Source organism: Elgaria multicarinata, chromosome 6 (genome assembly GCF_023053635.1).
Source record: "Elgaria multicarinata webbii isolate HBS135686 ecotype San Diego chromosome 6, rElgMul1.1.pri, whole genome shotgun sequence".
NCBI lineage: Eukaryota > Metazoa > Chordata > Lepidosauria > Squamata > Anguidae > Elgaria > Elgaria multicarinata.
Window position 1 is genome coordinate 20895944 of NC_086176.1, and position 25645 is coordinate 20921588.

General features: G+C 40.9%; 2 protein-coding genes across 4 annotated transcripts in view; one reads left to right on the plus strand and one right to left on the minus strand.

Annotated features, from left to right (window-relative positions):
• RNF170 (ring finger protein 170) overlaps positions 1 to 3121 on the minus strand; it is a 28648-nt gene extending 25527 nt beyond the window's left edge. The window contains exon 1 of one of the 3 annotated variants that reach the window (XM_063129124.1): positions 3046 to 3121. The gene's annotated coding sequence lies outside the window, so the exon portion shown is untranslated. The remainder of the gene's footprint in view (positions 1 to 3045) is intronic. The other 2 variants (XM_063129125.1, XM_063129127.1) reach the window with 2 other exon arrangements.
• Positions 3122 to 3302: 181 nt separating this feature from the next.
• Positions 3303 to 25645, plus strand: part of HOOK3 (hook microtubule tethering protein 3) — a 66170-nt gene continuing 43827 nt past the window's right edge. Inside the window, exons 1-3 of the mRNA XM_063129120.1 lie at positions 3303 to 3504; positions 11320 to 11405; positions 25127 to 25199. Coding sequence (XP_062985190.1) covers positions 3448 to 3504; positions 11320 to 11405; positions 25127 to 25199 — 216 coding nt within the window. The 5' untranslated portion in view covers positions 3303 to 3447. The remainder of the gene's footprint in view (positions 3505 to 11319; positions 11406 to 25126; positions 25200 to 25645) is intronic.

Genomic DNA, 25645 nt, shown 5'->3' on the forward strand with positions numbered 1-25645 from the left:
AACAAACCATGCTGGTTTAACTGCTCCCACTTGCAGTGGAGGTGATCGGTTAGCATGCACAAGCATGTTGGCTTGTTTCAATATTGTTCCATGTGAGCCAGAGCACTCTCTCTCAAGCTCAACAGGGTGTGGGCATTCCAATAAGCATTCTGAATTCCCCATTAGTTGGCTAATAATATTTGAAAAAAGTTGAAACCTTAAGTACTTCATATTGTAGCCAGTGTTTTTACTATCTTGAGTCACATTTAAATATGGTCTCATATATGTACAAAAATGTGTGTGGTATTCCATACTCTTGGTGTCTCATTTACACTGGGTCAGTTTGTGTGCGCAGCATTAGTGTTCTAGGGAACTATGGCTCAAACTGGTGTTGTGCTGGTACATGAACATTGCACATGTAACAGTTGAGGACCTGATTTAAACGACATGCTAAGCATGTGGCGTCACTGCTTAGGAATGTTTTTCTTACACACCTAGCATCATGTTTAAAATAAGGCTTCATATATCGTAATGATGAAGGTTCATGAGATTATTCCAAACATATACAAAAATGCATATGCTTTAAAAGCATGGTTAAATAAAACAATGTTGTTGTGCTCTGTAGATAAAATAAAACACTTTTTGGCACATTGTAATTGAAATATTCTATGTAAGATACACCTTTTGTGAAGATTTTTTTAAATTCTAGAATGTAGACTATTTAGGAATAAGAAAATAAGATAATTTGGAAGAAACATCCAACCCATTTAAATGCAGGGTATACTAGATTAAAATCACTTCCAAGAGATGGTAATCCACACTTTTTTAATGAGGCTGTTTCTTACACGTTAGCTGTTTCTTAATGCAGTTGTACTATCCCTTTGTGATTATCACAATAAGGATAACTTTAATCAGCTTGTCAGACCCAAAAACTAGGTGGGGTAAAGCAGTGTTTTCCCCACATGGGAATGTATACTTTTTTCATTATAAAGTAACATAAGCTAAGAACAGGTCCCTAGCCAGAGAAGCTTAAATAAATATAAGTAGAGTGGGAGTAGAGGTAGCACTATGAGGTGAGGGGCAGATTTGAGGCATAATTAAGGGTAAGAAGGTGGGAGACATGAGGCACAATTCAGCTTCTGAACTAGCCCCTGCTTTCACAGCAGTTAGCAGGTGATGAGCTCTAAGCCATGTAAAGCTTCACCTTAGAAGCACAGCAGCAGATCAAGCTAGTTGGCAACCCTAAGCACAATGCACTAAAAGTTCAAGACATATTTGTTTACACAGGCTTTTCCTGACTCGTAACGGACTATGGAATTGCTCCATTTTATAATAGTTATTATTGTAATGTTTTAAGTTATTTATTATTTTATACTGCGAGCTCCACAGAAAGGAGTGTTTGCACTCATGTTGGGTTGCCCCATGGAAGCGCTAAATCACCGCTGTGGGCCACCTGCGTAACAGAATTGACAGAGCACAAAAGAATCCATGATAGTGTCCAAGAACCCAATCTCTGTGACAGAGCACACGCAGTGCATTGCATGCAAGCAGCAGGTTCAATGTCTGGCATCTCCAGTTAAATGGATCATGTAGCAGGTGAACAGAAAGACCTCTCTTGGCTGAGCCCTTGGAGTGTCTCTGCTTGACAGAGCTGACACTGGCCCCGTTCAAAAGACAGCTTAAACCATGGCTTTAACCACAGTGATTAAGCCAGAAAGTCAGGCTGTGTTCAGAAGACACCTTAAACCATGGCTTTAACCACAGTGATTAAGCCAGAAAGTCAGGCTGTGTTCAGAAGACACCTTAAACCATGGCTTTAACCACAGTGATTAAGCCAGAAAGTCAGGCTGTGTTCAGAAGACACCTTAAACCATGGCTTTAACCACAGTGATTAAGCCAGAAAGTCAGGCTGTGTTCAGAAGACACCTTAAACCATGGCTTTAACCACAGTGATTAAGCCAGAAAGTCAGGCTGTGTTCAGAAGACACCTTAAACCATGGCTTTAACCATGGTGAATAAAGCAAAAAGCCTTATTCACCATGGTTTAAGGTGTCTTCTGAATGGGGCCACTATTGGCTAGATAGATAAGTAGTACAGCCTGGTACAAACCTGGGGGTAGAGTAAGGAAGGTGTCATTTGGATTTTAAACCTTGGAAGGAGGAAACAACAGAGGGAGGCAACAGAGAGGGCAAGGGAATCATTTGAAGGGATGAATGTACTAGCAATTTAGAACCAAGATAGTAATTCCAGTTTAATCCAGAATAAGAGTTTCTTTGTATAAAACTTAAGGAGGGTGCAACAGAGTATATGCTTTTCATGAAAAAGGTCCCAGGTTCGATACCTGGCATTTCCAGGTAGGGCTGGGAAAGACGCTAGCGTGGCTGCCAGTCAACAACAGCCAATCAGTAAATACTAAGCTAGACAGACCCATGGTCTGACTCCACATCGTACTCCCAAAGCAAAATAGCGTCTCCCCCGCCAAAAAAAGTTCGCAAAGTTGCCCCCAGATAATCACAAAACTCAAAGCTGGGATGACACAGAAGAGACTCAGCTTCACACCTTCTTTTCACTCAACCACACACACCAAAGGGGCGCATCCCCACCGCCTCACCTCGGGGTGCGTTTACACCCACCCAGCAATAATTTAACACCCGTAGTAACTTCAGCATGAAGTATTTCTATGCTGCATGCCCCAGTGAAATGAACTGCCGCCGTTCCCTTCAGTGCGCCTAACACGAAGTATTTTATTGCTCAACTAGGGCTGTTTGAGAGGGTAGGTGCGAAAGAAGGGACCCCCAAAGCGTCCTCCCACCCCGCGCCCCATAGCTTGTTTCCCCCCGCAGCCTGGTCTCTCCCAGGAGCGAGCGGGCCTGGGAATAAAGTCCACTTTTTCAGGAGGGAGTGAAGGGAAAGCTAACCCTTGGCCAAAGCGGGCAGGAGTTGGGATAAATAAAAGGAGCGCGCTTTCTCGGGCCAGGGCTGCGTCTCTCGTGGTGCGAGAGCAGCCGGGCAAAAGCCCCGTGCGGGTGGGTTGGTCAACCAGCGGCCGGCAGCTCGCCTCAGTACCTCAGTTCCTGATGGGCGCGAGCGAGGCCTCACAGCATCAGAAGGAGCGGCAGCGGCGGCAGCAACTCTTCCTAACCAACCCCAGCTCCGCTCCGCCCCGTTCGCACTCGGCGTGACTGAACGAGGCGGTCTTTCGGTCGGCGGGCGCCTGCGCGGTCTTTGCCGGGGCCAACGGAGCGGGCGGATCCCGACGGGCCCGGTGACGTGTCTGCGCTTACAAGAGCCCGGCCCGGCTCTGCCGGCCTTGGGAACAAGAAGAAGAAGAATAAGAAAGAGGTGACGGCGAGGAGGAAAGGGTGTAACGGGGAGGCGCCTCGTTTAGACGCCGCTCCCAAGGCCCAGACAGCGACAGACGTGCCGCCGACGCCGCCGGTAGAAAGAGCGTCCCGCCCGGCCTGCACCATGTTCAATGTGGAGAGCCTGGAGCGGGCCGAGCTCGGGGAGAGCTTGCTCACCTGGGTGAGTGACCGGGGCACAAAGTGGGGGGCTGCCGCCGCCGCCGCCGCCGCCGCCCGGGAACTCCTCCACGCCGGGCCTGTGCTTTCCCTAATATTCCCCGGTTGTTCTTGAGAGCTTCCTGTCGCTTTGCCTCAGTCTCTTTACCAACATCTGGGCCCTGTCGTGTCTTGAGCTGGTTTCTAGTTGCATTTATTCTTGTGTTCTTTAAGGTGACCGGCACCCTTTTCGCTCCCTGCCCCCTCAGTATGGGCCTCACCCCTTATTATGTTTCTCTGCGTGCTCCTAAAACCCTAAATCTCTGCATGTTAATTCAGAAGTTAAGCTCTATTGAACTGAGTGGGACTTAACTAAGGGTGCAATCCTATGCATGTTTAGACAGAAAAGAGTGCTACAACTCCCAGCATACCCCAGAGTTTTAAGACTTTCCCCCCTGTCTAAACATGCATAGGATTGCACCCTAAGTAACTGTGTGTGTAATTGTAGACTACAGGACTGTTTTTACCTGTATAATTAAAATGTAAATGGTAAATGTGACCAATAAGTATTTGAAAACATGGCTGTGTTATGCTGCTTCTCAAAGAACTGGAATTAGTTCTCTGCGAAATCCACCCGGGTTTGTTGCTATGTAGAATGTGAAAGATCCAGTATAGCTCTACTGTTCTGCCTATTATTGTTCTATCTTTCTATTTGGTTGCATTAATGTCATTGAGCAGTTTTCAAAGGGCTGTCCTTACTCACTTCACAACCTCTCCTTCTCTAGTGTTGCTTTAAATGTCTTCTCTGCTTTTCTTTAAAGGTACTTGATTTTCATAAGTCTCATCAATCGCTTTCTCCTTCAGTATTTGTACAAGTTCATGTAAAACTTGCCAGTTGTGGTTACCAGTGCTGTAATTTGCACTTTTGTAATTTTTGGAGAGAAACTACTTACACTCAAGATACTATGTGACTGTTGTTTTTCCGGCAACAAACCAACTGCTACTCCTCTGAAAGTTATTACTTAGGTATTATTAATTTGGGGAAAGCAAAGCACTTCCTAGTTGTAGTTTCCAAACTTAGTTCAACATCTCCTTCAAGCCACTTATTAATTGGGGGATGGAAATCGATTATCACACCTTGTTGTGGTGTGCTATGTGGTTAAATCCATTGCTGTGCTAGAAGGTGTCCGCTAGCACAACTGGACTTTATCCCTCTCTCTTCTCCATGCAACTCTCTGTGCCACACAAACATCTGCTCCAGAGGGTTTAACAGCTTTCCAGAATAGATTTTGAGGGTGTGTGTGGGGGGGGCTGCAGGAGGAATGGGGGGTTGTCTAAACACATGGAAAGTCCTGGGGTGAGTGCGATTATATGATGCAGCAACTACTGCACACCCACCCAGGGACTTTCCGGCGAAGCTGCAGAGAAGAACGTTGGGGACTTGGCCCTGATTGGTTGCCATCTGCCCGGGCAGGAGAGCCTAATGGCCGCCGGAAAGCCCGCGCTGCCTCCCTTCACTCGCCACCACCCTGCACCAGTGTGCACCGCAGGGTTTGGCAGTGGAGTGGTGACAACTCGATGCCGTGAAGACAGCCCCCTGATTCTGCTGATGGAGCTGCTCCTGTTAACAGAACTACGCCATTAAATAGGCCTCCTTCATTCCATTTTAAGGAGGCTTTGCATGGGTGTTTTGGGCGGGGTGGGGGGGCAGTATTTCCACAGAGCCACTTCTTGATGGTGTGGCATATCAGACCATGGATCCATCTAGCCCAGTAATGTTGATACTGACTGGCAGTGCCTCTTCAGGGCTTTTTCTTGCCCTACCTGGAGATGCGGGGATTGAACCTGGGACCTTCTGCATGCAAAGCAGGTGCTCTATCACTGAGCTGTGATCCCAGGTATGGAGGCAATCAGTCAGGTATGTTGGGTCCAGGCTGTTTAATGCTTTATAGGTTATACACAATACTTTTGTGTAAGAAGCAAAAAGCTAGTACAGTTAATAGAGCATGGGTGTAGTGTGCTCCTCAAGACCCACAACCTCTGAAAGCATTACCAAGGATAAGTCTATAAGGTGCAGTTATAAAGGCATGCATAATAGTTGGCTAAGTCCAGATTTGAAAACAAAGACTCTAAAGATTAAGGGTATAGATACTGCTCTGCAGTGAACCCAAACAGCTGACAGAAAGGAGCCTTTTAACTCCTTATATATACTTCATAAATAGCTTGGAACTTTGATAGAGTAGCAAAACATGGGATCAACCTGTCAATTACATTGACAGGTTTTGACATGACTGTGTTCCCCATAATTAACATAATAAATGTCTATGCAGAGAAAGTTTTTGGTTGTGATATTGTATAGAACCAAAGTATTTAGAAAAGCATTCGTAGGACTCCTTTTTGTATTAAGATAGGTTCACAGTTCTCACAGAAATAAATTTGAAGTGTTTACAAAATCTGTGCCTGCTCATTGGTAACATCCATGGGAAAAACAGCTTATTAACTTATGGAATAGTATGTGATTGGTAAGTAATAAAAATCAGCAAGGGATACTTTTATAATATGGTTATTTGACTCCAAGTTGGAATTCTGCATATCCATGAATTAGAGAACTAATGACTGAACCTTTGGAATAAGTTTGAAGCGCTCCTATTATTATTAATTATATATATATATATATATATATATATATATATATATATATTACAGTTTTAGTTAAAGTAGTTGATCTTTGTTTACAGAACATACACAAGTTAGGTTATAATTAGAACAAACTATGTAAAATGCTTCATACTGGTCTGATTTTTAAATAGATTAGAAAAAGTTTAGTGTATATTAGCATGCAGGTTTAGTAAGTTGTAAGAAAGAAAGGGATTTCCATGCTAAAATTGTTTGCTTGGTAGCAATGAAATTCAGAAAAGGGAGTCTGTGTAGCATATTTCTGATGCACATCAGCTTGAGTCATTTGAACTTTGCCACAGCTTCTAATTCTCATGTACTGCTGAAGCTTGACAAGTTCAGAACATTTTTCTTTCCTGTGTTGGAATTATGGGCTGGAATCCAAACACACAAGATGCCATGAATGTACAGTAGAGCTTTCTTCTGAACATCATATGCAACTTTTTGTGCGTGCTCAATAGCAGTGCTTCTGCAATAAAATAAAATGTTTTTGAAAATTGACTGTTAGAGTGGCTTGCTGGTAAAGCAGGAGAGGAAGAACCCCTTTATGCACTACAAAAAGATAGTGCCTCAGTTGAGACACTATGATCACAGCCTGAAAAAGCATGCTTGAGCAGACTGAGAACGATCATTGTGTCTGAGGGTTCCCTTCTCTTTTGTACCTTAATTCAGTATTTCTGTGGTTTGTTAAACCACAGTTTCCTGTTACATATGGACCAGTTATGTTGTGATTGAAGCAATCCCTACAAGCCACGATATCAAATCGTGGTTTGATATCATGGTTTGTAAGGATCAGTTAAACATGGTTTCCTGGTTCAGATGTCACAAAAACTGTGGTTTAACAAACTCTGGGAGTACTGAATTAAGATGCAAAAGAGAACTGTACAAAAGGAGGGTAGAGGATAACTAAGTGTGCAGGCACACAGTTTATTCCTGGTCTTGATCAATCATGGTTTACTGGACTGAGATGGTGAGATCAGAACAGGGCCACTCAAAAAGTACCTGCATAAGGGGAGGGGTGCTGGGCCCCCTATGTCTGCCCACATCAAGATGATTAATGAGGTGGCAATATTAAGAATATAAGAAGTGCCATGCTGGATCAGACCAAGGGTCCATCTGGTCCAGCACTCTGTTCACACAGTGGCTAACCAGATGTCGTTCAGGGATCAATATGGTGCAACAGTACTCTCCAACCCATGTTCCCCAGCATGTAATGCACACAGGCTTACTGTCTCGGATATGGAGGTAGCACATAACTATCAGGTCTAGTAGCCACTGATTGCCTTCTCTTCCAGGAATTTATCCAACTCCCTTTTAAAGCCATCCAAATTGGTGGCCATCACTACATCTTGTGGTAGTGAATTCCATAATTTAAGTATGAGAGAAAAATGTCTCCCTATCCACATTCTCCACACTATGCATAATTTTGTAGACCTCTATCATGTCTCCCCTTAGCCTCCTTTTTTACAAACAAATATACCAAATGATACAATATGTGCAGTAGCGTAAAAGAGCATCAGGCTTACCTTAAAAGTCATGCCTGTATTGATAAGAACCTTAAGCAACTTTGTAGATGTCAAGAATGAGCAACTCAATGGAAATTTTCCAGCGTTAAGTTTTTGTCAATTCCAATTAATAATTATGGTTTACATTACTTTGATCACGTAGGCAATAAAATGAGTTAAGCTGGTACTTGAGCTGAGCTGCTTGTAAAACTTTCCATGGCCACCCAAGTGCTCTAACCTGTCTGTGAACATTTTAAGGACTGGTTAGGGTGGATTAAATGATCAGTATGTCTACATGCTTGTTCAGTTGAAACTTTTTCCACATGAAGCACTTTAGCACCTGTGTGAATATGGGCAGGCTAAAATTGTTGTTCGCATTCTTTTTCCAGGGTGTTAACTTCCTGCTTTATGAGGCGGAGGGGTGGGAAATCTGGCTCTGGAAATGCGTTTATGCCCATACTACAAAGAGATTTCAACTTCTAAAATTAAAAGTTAGTTTCCATGTAGTGTGTTGAGAATGATTGCTTCCTGGGCATGTTTTGGAGCACCTACTTGGTTTACATTATAACACAGGCCAGTGTGCTCCAGGAGTAGTGTATTCTTGGATGAGACTCCCTGGCATCCCAGGGAGGAAGTAGGAAGCAGACATCCCTTAGATATTCCAGGTGCTTCCCATGAATTTCCAGCCTGAGACTAAGAGTAAAACTATATGTTATTTTTTTAATCTGCTCCTGCCCTCTTCCCCAATAACATCTAGTAAAATGGAATGGGTTTCTTATGGGAGGGGGCATTTGGCAAAATGCTTACCTTTTAAGGAATGCTGTGCGTTCTTCTGATGTCAAGGGACATGTGGCTTCCATCTTCATTTCTCCCTAATGCCTCAGAGGTTGAATCGTTTCAGGGTATTGTTGTTAAAAAGAAATGGCCACCACAACAAAAAACATGGCAGCTAGTGTTTCCTTAAGTGCTAATTAATAATAGGGCTCAGGGCAAGCAGCAGCCTCCCCTCTTGAATGTTGGGGCCCTGTCGTATGCCCAAATATGCAGATGTGGATTCTAGCACTGATTCAAATATACCTCTTGTGGCATTGTCATTATACTGAATACTTCTCTTCTCCTAGTCTATAGTACTGGCTGCTGGCCAGGGTGTGGGGAAGATATTGTATAATGACACAATGACAGAAGGTAAGCTCTGCAAGATGTTACGGAGCAAGAAGAGTAGCATTATATGAAGTTACCATTTTTGCCAGAAGCATGTGTTTTCTAGAATGTCATCCTGTCCCAAGTGTAAAATGAGCTTAAATGGGGGAGGAAACTTGTGCCCAAATGCTAGTGGACTGAACCCTAGTTTTGTGGATCAAGGAATTATTTACTGTTGGGAGCAGGTCCCTATAAAAGTCTTGCCAATTCCCAAATGGCAGGCAAATGCCCCTCTCCTAGATTCTCTCTGTTTTGCAGAGAGTGTGGTTGGGGAGAAATCTCTCTCCCTTTGTACTGGAATTTTAGCAGAAATGGCACAAGTTTTGCACTGCTTCTGCAAAAGTTCCATTTGAAATTAGTACTTCAACCAACAGTAATCCCCTTTAACAAATCATTACCAAGAAGGGTGAGAGTGTGTGCATCTCCTGTTTAATGGCATAAAAATTTCCATCCATTAGCTCCAAAAAGGTAGTTCACCCTATATACTCTATCTTAATAAGCATTATAACTTACAATATATATTTCCATTCGTTAAAATAAGACATGTGAGTGAAATCAAAATGTATGGTTTCATAAAATGTATTAGGAATGTAATGAATGAATATAATACCAGTCAAATTGGGGCACACTCAAAGTTCTAATTATGATTTTTAGATGACTGTTCCTAGGAATATATATTAAATAATTGTGTCTCTAATAAAATACACACACATGTGCATGTGGGCACACACGCACATACACTGTCACAAGCCCACAAAACCCAGCAACCCTTAGTCCCCTGGCTGGCAGTAGATGCCAGAAGGTGCTTACCTTCAGGTCTGTAGCCCCAAGGTAACCAGCGTAATCTAACCAGGAGTGCCCTCATAACTAAAGTATAAAAATAGGATTGCAATTGGATTGGCAGTCCCCGGTTATATGGAAATCTAGTTGGTGTTAATCATGGTTGATATCCGTGCAGATGTAATGCTATACTATGGTTAAAGTAAACTGTGGAAGGAAATGGAAGCATGCTAGCTTTTAGCATGTTACTAATTTCATGAACAACTTGCATTCTAGAAGATGAATTTCATAACACTTTAAAACAGTGTTCCTGACTATGACATATACCAGCAATTCTGTGTATATCCTGCTTTTTTAAAACACACACACACACACACACACCAAGTTTGTATTTGAAAAACATTCTTAATAACAACAGTAACATTTTCCTGCTGTCTTAAGATACAGGTTAATATTATCGTTGTTGGATTTGATTGTTAGTAACTGTATGTTATTGTTTTGTTTTGTTTGGCATTTGTATTTTAAACTTTAAGTCACACATGGGCTGTTTGTTCAAAAAGCAGCATAAAAATAAACTTCAACCAACATTTGACCTACCATAGCATTAAATCATCTTTGAGTTTTAGTTGTGGTAAATTTCAAGTTATCTGTGTATTTTTTAGGTATTTGTATTACTGTATATATGGATGGATGCTTTCTTTTGATGTATTTGTCATGGCCTTTGGCTAGTACAATAAACTTTGAATTGATTGAATATTTATTGAATTTCTCTTTGGGTAGATTCAGCTTACCCATTTTTTTGCGACAGCATTTTTTTAAAAAATTATGTTCTGCAGTCACCACCTGATGTGATCCTTATAGCAGAGGTTTTATTAAAAGGATCAGGATGTCATTGGCTTATGAGATATCATACTGCCTAAGAAAAATAAATCCTGAAGTGACTGGAGAAGAGGAAAAAAAATACTTACTGTAGATTGTGAACAAGTGAGCATGTTGTCTCTTGGCTGCCCAATCTCTTCCATTGAGCTAATCAACCCAGGGGCGCCTCTGTCCCTGGATGGTTTATCCAAAGCAGAGCTCTGGGTAGTTGGAGGATAGATAACCCAGAGTTGGAACCTTGTATAGTTGTTTAGCTTAGTGGGAGCGGTTGGACAACTGGGAACCAGCATGCTCACTCCCTCCTGCTTATTCACAACTACCTTGGATAGTCATGACGTGCAAACCGGATCTTTGTGAGAACAGTTTTGCAAGTGTTAATCAAGATGCAAGTGTCTGCAAGTCTTCTAATTAAGTTTTCTCGAAGCAATTTTTGTATAAATAATGTCATTAATGCTGAGCCACATAAATTAAAAAGTGCAGGTCTCTGGCCCAATATGTTCTCAGTCCATGTTCATTTAGAGGGGTTGAGAGAATGACTTCATTGCAAAGATGGTGTCTGAAGCAGGACCTCCCTGGTGTACAGCCACTACTCTTACTAGCTCTTAATTTTTAGTTTTGGTTACTTATTCCAATACTATATATATTTTCTAGAGCTAAACTGTTTACTTTTGTCACTTTTCTATGCTTTGTATTATAGTTGGGTAGTAATAGACTTGCACCATTTTTTAAATCTCTTGATGTGTTGGCATAATGTAATAGATGCAGACAGCTTAAATGTGTGTGTGTGTGTTCTTCTTCAGATCCAGACATTTAATGTTGAAGCACCATGCCAGACTGTAGAAGATTTAACCAATGGAGTTGTGATGGCCCAAGTCCTTCAAAAGATGTAAGATAACATTTTTTGTAAATATTGTAAATGTATCATTTGATTCAGATTTGATTCTCCCCCCATCCCACACAGTATCCAACCACTTTGAACCTGCTATATTATGCTGTCATCTTAAGTATACTTACTACTCAACAATATTTTTTGTTTAACATTAAATTGTGGATTTAATTCATAAATGGGTTGGTTAGAATCTCAGGCCTTAGCTAGACCTAAGGTTTATCCCGGGATCGTCCTGAGGTCATCCCTACTCATGTAAATGACACACAGGGGATCCCGAGAGCAGGCAGGGACGACCCCGGGATAAACCTTAGGTCTAGCTAAGGCCTCTAACCTTTATTTTCAAAATAAAGGAAAAAATCCTAGACGTTTCAGTATTCCTGGACAGAACAAACACATATTTTTTTAGGAAGTTTATATTAAGATTGGATTTTAATGAGAAGACTATATATTGCAATATTTTTAATACATCAGTTCAGTAGTAAGCTGAATATAATTTGCTGTTAAGGTACATGATGTCTTTCAGGGTAAAATACATAAGTATCTAAATTTTGACAGTAGGGAATGCAATAGAGGGAGGGAAGGGAGGAAGGAATGGGCCTGCTATATATTGGGGCCTTATATTATTATTTTATTTATTTATTGCATTTATATACTGCCCCATAGCCGAAGCTCTCTGGGCAGTTTACAAAAAACTCGGGGAACATGGCCAAAGCCTAAACAAGATCACGGGGTGGGTAAAAATCTCAGGCACAAGAACTCCTGTGCTTGTACTTTAGCACTGGGAACTTGCTGCCACCTGAGTCTGCAGAGAAAAAGTCCAGCAATAAAAAAAAAATCAACCCCAGTCTACCCTTACACTGAGCGGTTGATAACACACACAATCACAGGGAAGGTAAAACCTAAGGCACAAGGAGTCCCATGCTTGTTTTTCAGCCCAGGGAACTCCCCGCCACCTGAGTCAGCAGAGGAAAAGTCCAACGGTCAATCCCAGCCTGCTGCTACACTGAGCTGACCACAAACACACAATCCACAGCAAATGCGAGTTCAAGTCTACGAAAAGCCTCACAGTACTTTTCATGGTACAGTCCTTAGGAATCCAAAGTCCAAATAGAAGAGAGTATGTGCAGAGTGCTTTCAAAGTCCCAAACTATGATGGATCCAAACGGAGGGATTTCGGGCCATGAGTCGAAAGATGATTCTAGCAAAGGCTCCTTGCCTTTGCTCTAACTTGTAAAGGGAGGTGTAGGCCTGTCTCAAACCATCCAACAAACAGGCATACCCGTGTCCAAACAGGGCAGCACTACTCAGCCCACCAAGATGACGCTACAATCTGAGTGACTCCTTCAACAAGCCCCCCGCCCCAACACCTTTCTAACATTCACAAGTTCGCAGGGAAACTTCACAGTTTCAAGGCCGAGGGATGAACTCTTTCCCTGAAAATCCTGACAGATAAGCTTGCACAGCCATTCCAAACTAGTTATAACAAATCTAACTACAACTTGCTGAAACCTATACCTGACATCAAGGTAGTTTCTGTCCCAAAACTGGACCTAAAGCCGAATTTATGGAAAGCGTATACAAAAAAAAGGTCTGCATGTTCAGCAAATTATGCTGTAATGAGAGAAATCACAGGACTGGTGTGACTGAGTGTTATTGCTGTCCTTCCTAAATGGCATTGATAAGGATTTTGCCCCCACTCTGTGTTAGCCTCGTAGTGTCATGGCACTGTCAAGGCAGTGTTGGGAAAGTTCTATGGCTTGCGTAATATGCATTCTCTTATAAACAGAGGGACTCTGTTTCCTGCAGTATTAAGTCTAGCATCTTTCAAGGACATTAAAATTGTTTGAGAATGAGTAAACAGTAAATGTTTCAATACTTTCTGATGAGGGTATACTTTTTAAAGTGAAAACATTTTAAACCTCTTCTGTAATAATGTCCTAAATCTCTCTGAGTCTATGTCCACCTCCTCATCCTGAACAACTTTGAGGAAAGGCACAGCTAAAATAATAGAGGGAGTGAAAGGTAATAAATTGGGGGTGGGGGAAGAGGTACAAGCTTTCACCCATCCCATCCAAAATGCCTCTTCCCCTTGAACTTGGGAATTCCCTTGCTTTGAGGATAAAGAAATGCCTTTGTGACCTAAACAGTCTCTATATGAATCCCTACATTCAACTAACACTTTTCTTAAAACTTCTTTCCTTCTTGGGAGACAATAAGGAGGCTTGCTAAATAATCTACAAAGCTTTATTCAAGCAATAAACATCTCTTCCCACCTGAAGAGAGTCTAATCTCTAGGAACTTTCCCCTAGGCAATTCTATGCAAACTGAGACAATTGTCTTTTCAAGAAGAATGGAAAGCCTTTTCTCAAGACGTGTTTTAACTTCAGAGAGACTAGTTCTGAGGCAGCTTCTGACATGATGTGGGCCAACTTCCTCTCCCAATGTGTTTCTCTCTGAGTAATATGGCCATACAAATGAGATACAGTTGAATAAGACTGAAGAAGGAAAGCATGCAGCTGCAGTAAGGGCATAGGTGAGGCAGAAGAGGTGGGCCAAAGCATGGAGAGCGGAAGGAAGCAGTGGCCAAGGTAAAGAAAGATGGGGCAAAGCTATCTAGGAAAGGAAGTTAGGACTAGCAGTTATACATCCCCTCAGCAATAGCCCAACTTTAGAGCCATATTTCAATTCACAAAGGGCTGGGCATTTTGTTAGTAAGATATATTGCATAAAATAGTTGTGTTCATTTGTATCATATTTGTTTCAAAAAATGCACAAAATTTATTGACAAAAACTGAATGTACTTATTCCACTGCACATGACAAATGCAGAAGGTGTTGGCCAAGTCACTCCTTAAACTGACCAAACCAGTCTTTGTTACTTTGTTTTTTGTTACTGGCACCACATCTATGCTTTCTGTTTCAAGCATCCTATTATTAATGAGTCACCACTGAAAACTGAGCTATGCTTTCAGTAACACTAACTCCGATTGTCAAAGATCTTGTGCTAGCACTACATTCAGAACTCAGAGAATAAATTAAAACTTCAGATTCTTACAAATTAAAGAGTTGTGTGTAAAATTAGAAGAACCTCGTGGTCAGTGGAAATCAAGAAGGTTGAGTTATGAGATAAAGATAAACAGGCAGTCATGTATTTAATTAGCAGACTCAGCATAGGCTCTGTGGTTGGTGAGTGAGGGATCACGGTATTCTAAAAGGATTTCATTACACTCTCTAGGCTTCCTGTTCAATTTAACTCCAGTTCTGAATGTTTTTGTATTTGATGTTGGTGTAATAACACTTAGTGTACTGATCTTGGTGTACCCACCCACCCAACAGTCTCCCTACCTCAGCTGATGAAGGTGGTCTTCATCAGGACTTTTGAGGACCTTTGGAATGGTTGTTCTAGGGGACATCCATTCCAGCCTTTGTTTTGCCAGCCTAGGAATTTGTGTCAGCCACCATAATCATAGCTCTGTCCCATAGATAGGGTCATCACATGTTGCAGATCACATTTTGGATGTGGTGTTCTCACTAGGAAAATAGTGATTTGGATGTGGGGGATTGCTTCATGGTCAGATCACTTACCAGTAATGTTGAGACATGCTGTGGCCACTTATCCCCATGGAGTGATCTTCCTTCAAGACTGATAGATTCTTGAGAATCCTTATGGCATGGCTAGTGATTCTTTCAATGCCTTGGTTCCTGTGTGGGATGTGGAGATCACTTGGCAGTTGATAGCATTGCTCCTTAGTGCCTTTTCCCACTGAATAGAGCTTGTTTTGGCTGCTTGGTTTACTGGAGAGTTTGGAGGGATGAAGTAGATGGGATGACAGCGGGTGGGAAACTCAAAGTGAGTCTGATTGAATACAGGTGAGACCTCATCGTAGAGCAGGGCTGAATTTCACTTCTGAGAAGCTCTCAGAGGCCATATTCCAGTGGTGGATGGGGGCAAAAGGGCTGACATAAAATACCAAAAATACTTAATCTTAAAACTCTTACTGTCAGTAACTAAGCCTTAAGAGAGACATTTCAACCTTTAAGAATAGGAGAAAAAACAGACTGCACAAAACTCTGGAAACCACCAAATCATCAGTGTTTGGGGGTGGGGTGGAACTGTGGGGCCAGGGGAAAATGTGGGTCTTCGGGGGAATCCGTGAGGTTGTGCTCCTCTGTCCTAGAACCAACTTTGTGGCAGTATTGGAAGGATACTTTCCTGCCACAATCACATACTTGTTGTGCTATCCAACAAAGATTTACTGCGTGGTCTGTAGCTGTCTTCAACTCGATCACCAGACTGATATTAAATATCCCTTAGTGGCCAACAGAAGCATGTTTGCGTAGTATTTTGAGGAAAGAATTGATGACATCTGCAGCACCTTGTATGTCACTTTATCAGCTGTGGTACCAACCTCAAAAGCATGCAGGATAGATGTTAATACTTGAACACTTGTTGCATCTAACAGACTTAAATGGGGAGGTTTGGTTCATGGGCCTAATCTGTGTTTGAGGAACAATGTGTGAGGTGTGTACCAGAGAATAGCACATGACAAAGTCAGTACTACAAACTCTGAACTTGACACTAGTGTTATATCGCAATCATGTCTGCCAGTCTTAGGTTTGTACTTAACTCATGAGAGATTCCTTAAAAGCTACAGATATAAGCTTATAATGGCTGAACACCAATCTGTTCTAGAGATGGGGAGAATGAAAGACAAAGGAATAGCACTTGCATAATAGCTCTTTTTATGCCCATTAGTGTTCATGAAATTGACTTAAATAACCAAAATGGTGCAAATTAAGAATGACTTCTCATCAATCCTTCTCATACAGCTAATAAGGTTAGATCCAGAAATCTAGTTTCTCCTTGCAGCACAATTCTTAGAAAGCTGCAGTAGTTGTGAAATTTTAAGCTTTAATGGTAATATAGGTTTTAATTAATTAATGAAAATTATATAGCTAAGAAATTAAGAGAAGCCATTAGTATATGTTTTAGACTTAAATTTGAAAGTGCTAATTTGTGTAATTAAAGAGTAACTTTAGCAGTTTCCTTTTCAGGTAATAAGAATATGCTAAATTCATTTTTTCAGGTGATTTGAACAGATTCATCTGCCAAACATTTCTAAACATACGGGACATTCCGGTCTCTTACCATGATACCCTTAACAACAATGGCTTATAACTAACGCTCAATGAGTGGAAAGTCCACTTGTGCAACAGGAATTTCCTGCCTGCTCCTCCCAGCTGCAGCCTCCTGTGGATTGGGGAGCTGAAGTAGGAGGAGGGGAATTAGGGTAAATCAGACAGAGGCAGCTTGCATTTGCAGGACGTTGGTCATGTAAAATGCCTCTACCAAATTCTCAGCGATTTCCTCCTCCCACTGCAGCACCCACACAGTACAACACAAGCCAAACCTGAGGATCTCAGACCATCTGCAAGGGTTTCTTCCCTTCCCCTTCTGGAAGTACTGCTGATGGCGTTGGTGGAGGGTTGTTTCCACACCATTTTCAACTTCTTCCTGGTGTTACTCAGTTTATTTCTCTGCTGCTTGCCGCACATAACCCCTTTTGCTTCCCTCTCCTGGCACTATCCTTCTCCTGGAACTCAGCAAGGGCTGTGAAACCTTCTGTCCCTCACCCTGAGAATAAGAATTTGAACAGATGAGCTGTAGGAAGGTTGGGTTCCCATATTCAAATCAATAGCCTGTCCCAAACATGCCTTAGCCAAATTGAATTTAGGAAACAGCAACAACAGTAGATGAAGCTTGCATTCCACCAACATAGTTCTATTTTTCTGACTGTTACTGAAAGTGCCCCTTCCCCCAAACCCAAGCCTGAACAGGCAATAAACTCCCAAACCCTAACATACCAACCTGTTCAAAGCAAGCCAAGCCACACATGGGATAGAAAATGTTCAAGGTTTTAACAGTTAGATGCAACAATATTCCATTTACAGACTTTTCAGATAATCGGGGTTTTTTGAGCTATGAATGTACCAATTTCAGCTCTCTCCATAGCCTGTAAGAGGATTTGGGAATACATTTTGTGTGTGAGGGAGAGATGTAGAAGTCTCACTTTCAGACTGGAATTAAGTGTCACCGGAGCTAGTTGACTGGGAGATATTTGGAAAGAATATATTCACCTCTGACAGTTCATGCCTGATATTATTTGGAGTCTGACCAGCTTTAATACCCTTTAATACCTTTTTGTTGTAAGAGATTTTAAAAGCACACGGTTAATTTCACTAGTTGAACACAACTAGTCTTCTGTTTCTGCTACTAACATTGTTTTCATCCTTTAAAGTTTCTTGTAGACCTTTTGTGTTCTGAAAAATGTGGACATGAGTGTTAGATGGTGAATTTCAATAAGGGTGCAATCCCATGTATGTTTAGACAAAGAAACATGTATGTTTAGACCTACAACTCCCAGCATAGAATCATAGAATAGTAGAGTTGGAAGGGGCCTATAAGGCCATCAAGTCCAACCCCCTGCTCAATGCAGGAATCCACCCTCCATGCCCCAGCCAACTTTTTTGGGGGGTCTAAGTATGCATAAGATTGCTCCCTAAGGTCTCAGTCCTATGCATGTTCAGACAGAAAAGGTCTGACAACTCTCAGGATACTCCCAGTATCCAGGTTGCTGGGGAATGCTGGGAGTTGTAGGACAGGACTTCTTTCTTTCTAAACATGTGTAGGATTGCACAGTAGTGTCTCATGTCTGTTTTTACAAGATGGTGGCCTGATCATCTACCCCTAAAGTACACGGGAGCTTTGCTAAGCCTAGCATTCCAAGCCCCATGGCAAAGGGAGTGAAAGCAATTCTACAGTACTCAGCTGCTAAAAATAACCCCATATGTCACCAGATCTCAGGTGATGTGATGAAGAGAGAGAGAGCTAGCTAGTTTTATGGAGTGCAGCCTTTCTACATGAAATGTGAACACTAGCTAACTAGAGATGTAAAGGCCCAGGAAAAAAACATGGGATTTTTTGGGGGGTGGGGTAGGGGAACAGTAGTTGTTTTTCCTAAAGACCAGTTTTGTTTTTTTTCTGAAAAATTTAACAGCTTTAGATTATGAAACATTTTTCTTTAGAATTTAAAACAAGGTGTTTATATATTGTTACCATGCCTTTACTCCCCTCACAAATAATTTTTAAAAGCTATTTAATAAGAAGACTTTTATAGACAAAAAGGCTTTCTTCCATGGCTTCAAAATTTCTGGAAATTTTACATCTCTATGTGCAACTTTTATTTCCATAAGCATGTATCAAAGGTGACACTATTTTAGTATAAGAAATGCTGTTTTACTAACCACTATATTGTGTTCTCTATCTTTAACACAAATATGCTTTTGCTGTTCTAATTAATCCAATCTAGAAATATTTGATGTTTTAAAATAAACTCTGTAGCCTTATGGTAATGAGGTTCATACAAGTTATTTAGTCTCTGTACAATGGACCGTAGTTCTTAACTGCTATTAATTGTAGCCTGGTACTTAGCTATCCTTGATATAAAATTTATGGATAGTGAGATAGTTGTATTAAACTCACAGTAACTTCCTTGATAACTTCGGCGAGTAGATGTTTTCATAAGGAAGAGAACAGGCAGCAAAAACTGAGCTTGCGTTCCGCTACAGCAAAATGGGACATAAAATAACTACTGGATATATGCAGATTTTCAGAGTACTTGAGAGAATGCAAACAAAATAACATTCCCCTCACAGCAGGGATTTTTTTTAAAAAAGTACGCTAAAGTATATCCAAATGACTCTTCCTTCTGCTCCTTCAATTCAAACAGGTATCACAGAAAGGGCTTAGTCGAGAGGCAGGCAAGACTGTTCAAGCAAAGGAGAGTGTCCAGGGTTCGACAGTTCCGGTCTATCCCATGCTCCTAAGATCAGCAGCATGATTTCAACTGCTGTTTCAAAAATCATGTAGTTTTGGGGGGAAACGGTTGCAGGAGTAGAAAGGCATGACAGCAGGAAGGTAGGTGTTAGAACAGTATTTCATGAACTGTGTGCCAGGGTACGTTAGCATGCCATGAGAAATAAATTAAATAATCCAACGCTCCTTTGAGGCCCAAGCACCCATTCACCAAGATGTATGCAGCTTGCTATATCTCTGCATGAGTCACTGCTCTCATCTTGCCTCTTTCCAGTCAGAAGGCACACTCTGATCAATGGCTTGTGCAGAAACATGGAAGTGGGGTAAGCTCCTGTGTGGGTGAGTAGTTCTTTATGCACTCCGAAAGTTGAACGCTTTCAGTGTGTGTGAAGTGTTGAATCCGTGAAGGCGTTTTTTTTCTTTTCTGTTTTAACCTTCACCCCTCGGAGGGAGGGGGAGGTGAAATTTCAGGATGAAAACAGGTGGAGAGAGCGCCACAGTCCTGATACGAATTGGGTTAACATGTGCTTATTCTGAAGTAAAAATCGCATCACACATAGCTCTGCTATGCATGATTAGAAGAACGCTTGGCCTTTAATTGCATGTAGGTGTGCATAGGATTGCACCTCCTATTATTTGATACTGTATCGCAACCAGTTGCACAGATATGCACTCTGTGTTTTGTATTCCTAATCTGCAAAAAGAATATAATATTTCTAATGAATTCTGAAATGCATCTAAAAATACAGCTGAGATCGAAAACAGGATTTCAGTCATTTTGATAAATGTATTATGACTGAGACGTTACATTATCACTTTATTAATTTATCTGTTGAGGATAACCTTGATTTTATAACACTTAAAGCAAATTTACCTGAAAATTTAATTGGCTGGACTGAATTTGTTATTGAGCTATATTTATATTTCTAGGAAAAAAGGAGAACATCTGAAGTAACTTTGTGAGGCTAAGAGATAACAATCTCTTCTGTGAAACAGTTATATAACAGCAGTGAGACTCCAGCTCTTTATTGCATTTACATTTTAAAAAAACAAAAACATATACACAAAGTATGTACTCTGAAAGTCAACAGAAGAGTTTTTTTCTAGTGATTTTGATCTTTCAGAATCAGTTACTGGGTTTGAACCGTCATGGAGTAAAAGAAGCCATTGTGGCTTTTTCCCTCATTCCCACATGACTGCGATTTACAAAATTACCTGTGATTTAGCGTGGATTGCTGTGTCATTCAAACCTGGCATGGTGTGCACAGCAGGGGTGGCTTCTTACCTACACAACAACCCCTACTACAAGCCATGGGGTGTGGTGTGGGTAACAAGCCACTCCCACTGTGCACCGCATTTGGCTTGGATGACAGCACAACCTGTGCTGCATTGCGGGTAATTATGCAAATTGCAGTCGCATGCATGGGGATGGGGGGAGAAGCCATGAAGGCTTCTTTTACCCCCTATGATTATCCAAAGACCCCCAACGAGACCCCATGTTCATGTTCCAGTGAATGTGGATCCTCCCGCTTTGTCATTTATGTCTTCTAATTGCAAGGGGAGCAAAGGAGAGAGACCACTCCTGAGTTTTCCTTGGTATGGGTCCTTGGCTTAATGTATCACACAAACAAGGCCTTTGTCATTAGGCCCCCTAGGTATTTAAGAGCATTAGTGTGAAATCTGAGTTGCTTTAGACCCTGAAATACATAATGGAGGGTGTGTTTTGTTTTCTGTTTACATTTGGTGATGGGGTGGGAAAGCTTATTTAGTAATAAATTTGTGATTATCAGTGGAACCAAACATGTTTGCAGTTGTTTTAATTACATAGAGTCAGTCTCTCTGTGTGGATTTTAAATTGAAAAAAATCTTTGAGGATATTAATGTGATCGTATTTATTTTAATAATTTTATTTCTTTAAAATACTTATTTTAAAATAATATTTTAATTGATACCGCTTCTTATTTTAAAAAATTTCAAAGCATTTCATAACACATTACAAAACAATACATGATTAAAGCATAACAGCATTTGAATAAATTAATGGTTGAGAAAAGGCAGGATAATCAAGTTAAGTTTTTAGTAATTGTCGAAAGCGCACAGTCGTTGGTTTCTGATGTATTGCAGAGGGGAGGTCACTCCAAAGAGATGGTGCCACCACAAAGAAGGCCTTTAGCCGTGTTGCTGCCAGATGGAACTCTGCATGGTGGCCTTCCTGAGGATTATAGTCGTCCAACAGGTCTATATAAGGGGAAACTATCTTTCAGGCAACCTGGTCCTAAGTTGGTATATTGATTCTAAGGTGTTTAATTACTGTATTTCTTCAATTGTAAGACACCATCGATTGTAAGACGCACACTAATTTCAGTACCACCAACAGAAAAAAAAACCTAAGACACACCCGCGATTCTAAGACGCACCCCATTTTTAGAGATGTTTATATGGGGGGAAAAGTGCGTCTTAGAATTGAAGAAATACGGTAATTATATGTAAGATGCTCTGGGAGTGTCTTTGGCTGAAGAGCGGCATCAAAATAATTCAAACAAATATTTCTGTAGTGGTCTCTTGACTAAGGAGACCTATTGGATAATTTAATTGTTTTTGTGGAGAACCATGTCTGATTCAGTAATCCCCAAACTGTGTGCTGGGCCCACCGGTGTACTACAAGAGTTTCTCACTGTACTGTGAGAAACAAATTTATTACCTAATGAAAGGCTCCTGTGAGCCCAGTGTACCCACACATAGGGGAGGCTGCTTGTGCATCTTGGTATGATTACTTCTCTGTCCTGCCTTTCAGTCTCCGCTGAGCTCTGTGGGGCAAGGTGTGGTGATTCTTCTGTGACTCTGTATCAGATGATTGGATCATTCAAGTCTCCAAGTGAAGAAATACAGTTGAATTACTTGCCCTTAAATGTGGTTTATTTATTTATTACATTTTTATACTACCCAACTACCCAATTTATTACATTTTTATACTACCCAATAGCTGAAGCTCTCTGGGCGGTTGCCAATTGCATCTTTATATGACTCATCACACTGGGATTGCTTTCCCCCAAAACAGATTATACTGGATGGGCTCCTCTGGAGATGGGAAATGCTTCACAACTCAAAAGTAAACTTTTTAATTTTTAACAGTGATGGATGCCTCCAATTTCAGCTTGGAAAAAAGTGATACCATAATCTGAGGCAATCTTCCTCAACCTGGTACCTTCAAATGTTTTGGACTACAGTTCCCAGCATTCCTAAACATTAGCTATGCTGGCTAGTGCTGGTTGAAGTCCCAAACCTCTGGAGGGCACCAGCTTGGGGAAGACTACCCTGAGGTATATTACCCTGAGCTCCGTGGGGTTAGAGTCAGACATACATGTGACAAATAGAAGAGTTAGTTTAGCCTTTTAAATCTCGTTTTTCTAAAACAATTACATATCTCTGTGTGTTCTATCCAATTTGGTTTTTCTTAGAAGAGGTTGACTTGGTTGTTTTAAATGTAGGTTGTTGTTGTTGTTATTGTTATTATATGGATGCATCAAACTTATGAGTTTTAATTGGAATGGACTGTATTTTCTGTGCTTTTAATGTGAAAATGTAATGTTTAGTTTAGTCTTGTACAATGGGAAGTGTCACTTTGGACAGCGATTAGCCACAAATAGCCTTTCTCTGAACAATCTTAGAGAAAACAATATACTTCAGGGAGAATATTTGCAAATATTTGAATTATGAGCAGAAGGACCTAAATTAAGGGATATACTAGATATTAAGAAAGGAGAAATAGCCAAAATGTAGTATTCCATACACAGTTACAGAGTACTGAGTGTTGATTTGATTGTGTGTGTGTGTGTGTGTGTGTGTGTGTGTGTAATGTAGGAAGATATAAGTCTTCTTCAAGAAAAGAGACTTTAAGTTTTGCTAGCATGTATAAGGATACAAAGATAGGAAGCTAAAGAAGTCTGTAGGTTCGCACAAACCAGTATTAGCCCTGTAGCATTTTGTCTTTGAACTGCTCACCTTTATGGTGAATCAGAAACATCTTTTGAAACTCCCCACACAGGAGGGGCGAGAAGCTGCTCTACAAGAAAAGCAAGTCTAGAGCAGCCTTGGCGTCACTGAATTTGTTTGGTACTTTGCATCCTGTCTATTATTTTAGAAAAATGGAATTATTGAGAGAAATAGGAAAATGTGAAGATGCTGAATATAAATTCTTTCTAGTTTTGTCTACCGTTAATGGAAACGTTAATGGAAACAGAGAGCTCCGGCTATTGGGCAGTATAGAAATGTAATAAATAAAAATAATAAATAAATAAATAAATAAAATAAATAAAAAGATAAGCAGGGATTTGAAATTGAATCATGCTTTGTTTTTTAAGGGAGAGCTTTTATAACTTGCTCTTCAAAGGTTTTAAACACATTTCTGAATTTGAGACTGCTTTTTAAATAAGTGTTTAAAATTTCTACAGACTATGAACATTACAACCTGACCTGCTTTATAGGTCAATGATTTTCAAAGTTTCTAGATTCTGGATACCATTTTCACATCAAGTTATTTCTTGAGGGACTCTTTCTTGACATTGATGGAACTGCAGAGGATTCTGTAAAGGGTTCTAGGGTGTTCTTGCATACTCCGTTATGTAGGGTGCCACCATTGCTTCCCAGGAAATAGTGTACCTTAGAACACTTAAAATATTTCCCTGAAGCGGTGTATTGGACAAGCGCTTGATAATTGTGGGCATGCTGTCATTCGAGGAAGCTAGCCTACCATTACTGATCTTGTAATTGAGGAACCCATGACAAGCTCACTGAGGAATCGTAAAGGTCCTTGGAACACAGTTTGAAAACCACCGCTGTAGGTGATAACAGGAACTGTAGGACATTAGTTAATAATGTAGCACTTTTGGATGAAGTTCTAAACTTCCAAAGCTCTATCTGGGGATGGTGATAAGATATTCCAGATCAGGGAATAGAGACTCAACCTATTTTACATGGGGATACTCTTTCCCTGAAGACTCAAACTCATAGCTTGAGTGTACTCCTGTACTTAGCCCTGAACCTGGATGCCCAGGTTTTGGCAGTGGCCAGAAGTGCATTTTTGCATGTGAGGCTAGTGTGCCAACTGTGCCCATTCCTGTAGATGTCTGACATGGCTAAAGTCATGCATCCTTTAGTGACATCCAATTTGGACTAGTGTAATGCACTGTATATGGGCCTGCCTTTGAAAACTGTTCGGATGTTTCAGCTGGTCCAGAATGCTGCAGCCAGACAGTTGACGGGCTGATTACAGGGAGCATGTGACTCCCTTGCTACGACAGATTCGGTGGCTATTGGTCTGTTTCTGGGCACAATTTGAAGTACTAGTTATGACTTATAACTTGAGACCAGGCTATCTGAAAGACCACTTTTCCCCATATGAGCCTGCCTGGGTTTTAAGATCTTTGGGAGAGGGCTCTTCTTTCAGTACTGTCACCCTCAGAGGCACATTTGGTGGCAACATGAGAGAGGGCCCTTTCAGTGGTTGCTCTCAGGCTGTGGAACTCCCTGCAGAGGGAGGTTGGATTGGCTCCTTTTCCGCTGCCCTTCCGCCAGCAAGCAAAGACATTCTCATTCAAGCAGGCTTTTGGCATGTAAGCTGGCCTGTTGGGTTGGGTGCTGTTATTATTATGTTATTGCTGTGTTTTTAATGCATTTGTTTTACTATTGTTTTAATCAAGTTTTATTTTTAAAATGTTTTAATTCTATGATTGCAAATTGCCGTGAGTGCCATTTTTTTTGGTAGAAAGGCAGGCTGCAAATCAAAACTGTACTTTTTAAAAGCTAAATATAGCTAACAAGCACTGTGCTTTTTGTCTTTTCAGCGATCCAACATACTTTGATGAAAACTGGTTAAACAGAATCAAAACAGAAGTAGGAGACAATTGGAGACTGAAGGTATTCTCATTGCTTAACTATAATACTTGTTTTTAAGTGACAAAGTATTGTAATTATGTATTCGTTGAATTTTATCCTGCCCTTCCCATAGGCCCAGGGTAGGTTACAGATTGGTCTTAAAGTGACATTTTATTATTTTTCAATCTAAATTAAAAATATAATAATTCATAAATCTCCTATGATTAAATTGTTTCAGGCTTTGTTTGCAAGTCAGACTGAAGCCCTTGCTATGTTCAGTTCCTTTCTCACCCACAGTTCTTGAGCCTAATATCAAGCATTTCTCTATAAAAATGGCGTTCCCTTTCCAGTGGGGCCTGATTTTATGATGTCAATAGGATCCAATTGGGACTTTTAAAAACATTTATAGCAGGTAGCTATAGAACAAAGGTCCGCATAGTTAAAGCAATGGTATTCCCTGTAGTAACCTATGGCTGTGAGAGCTGGAC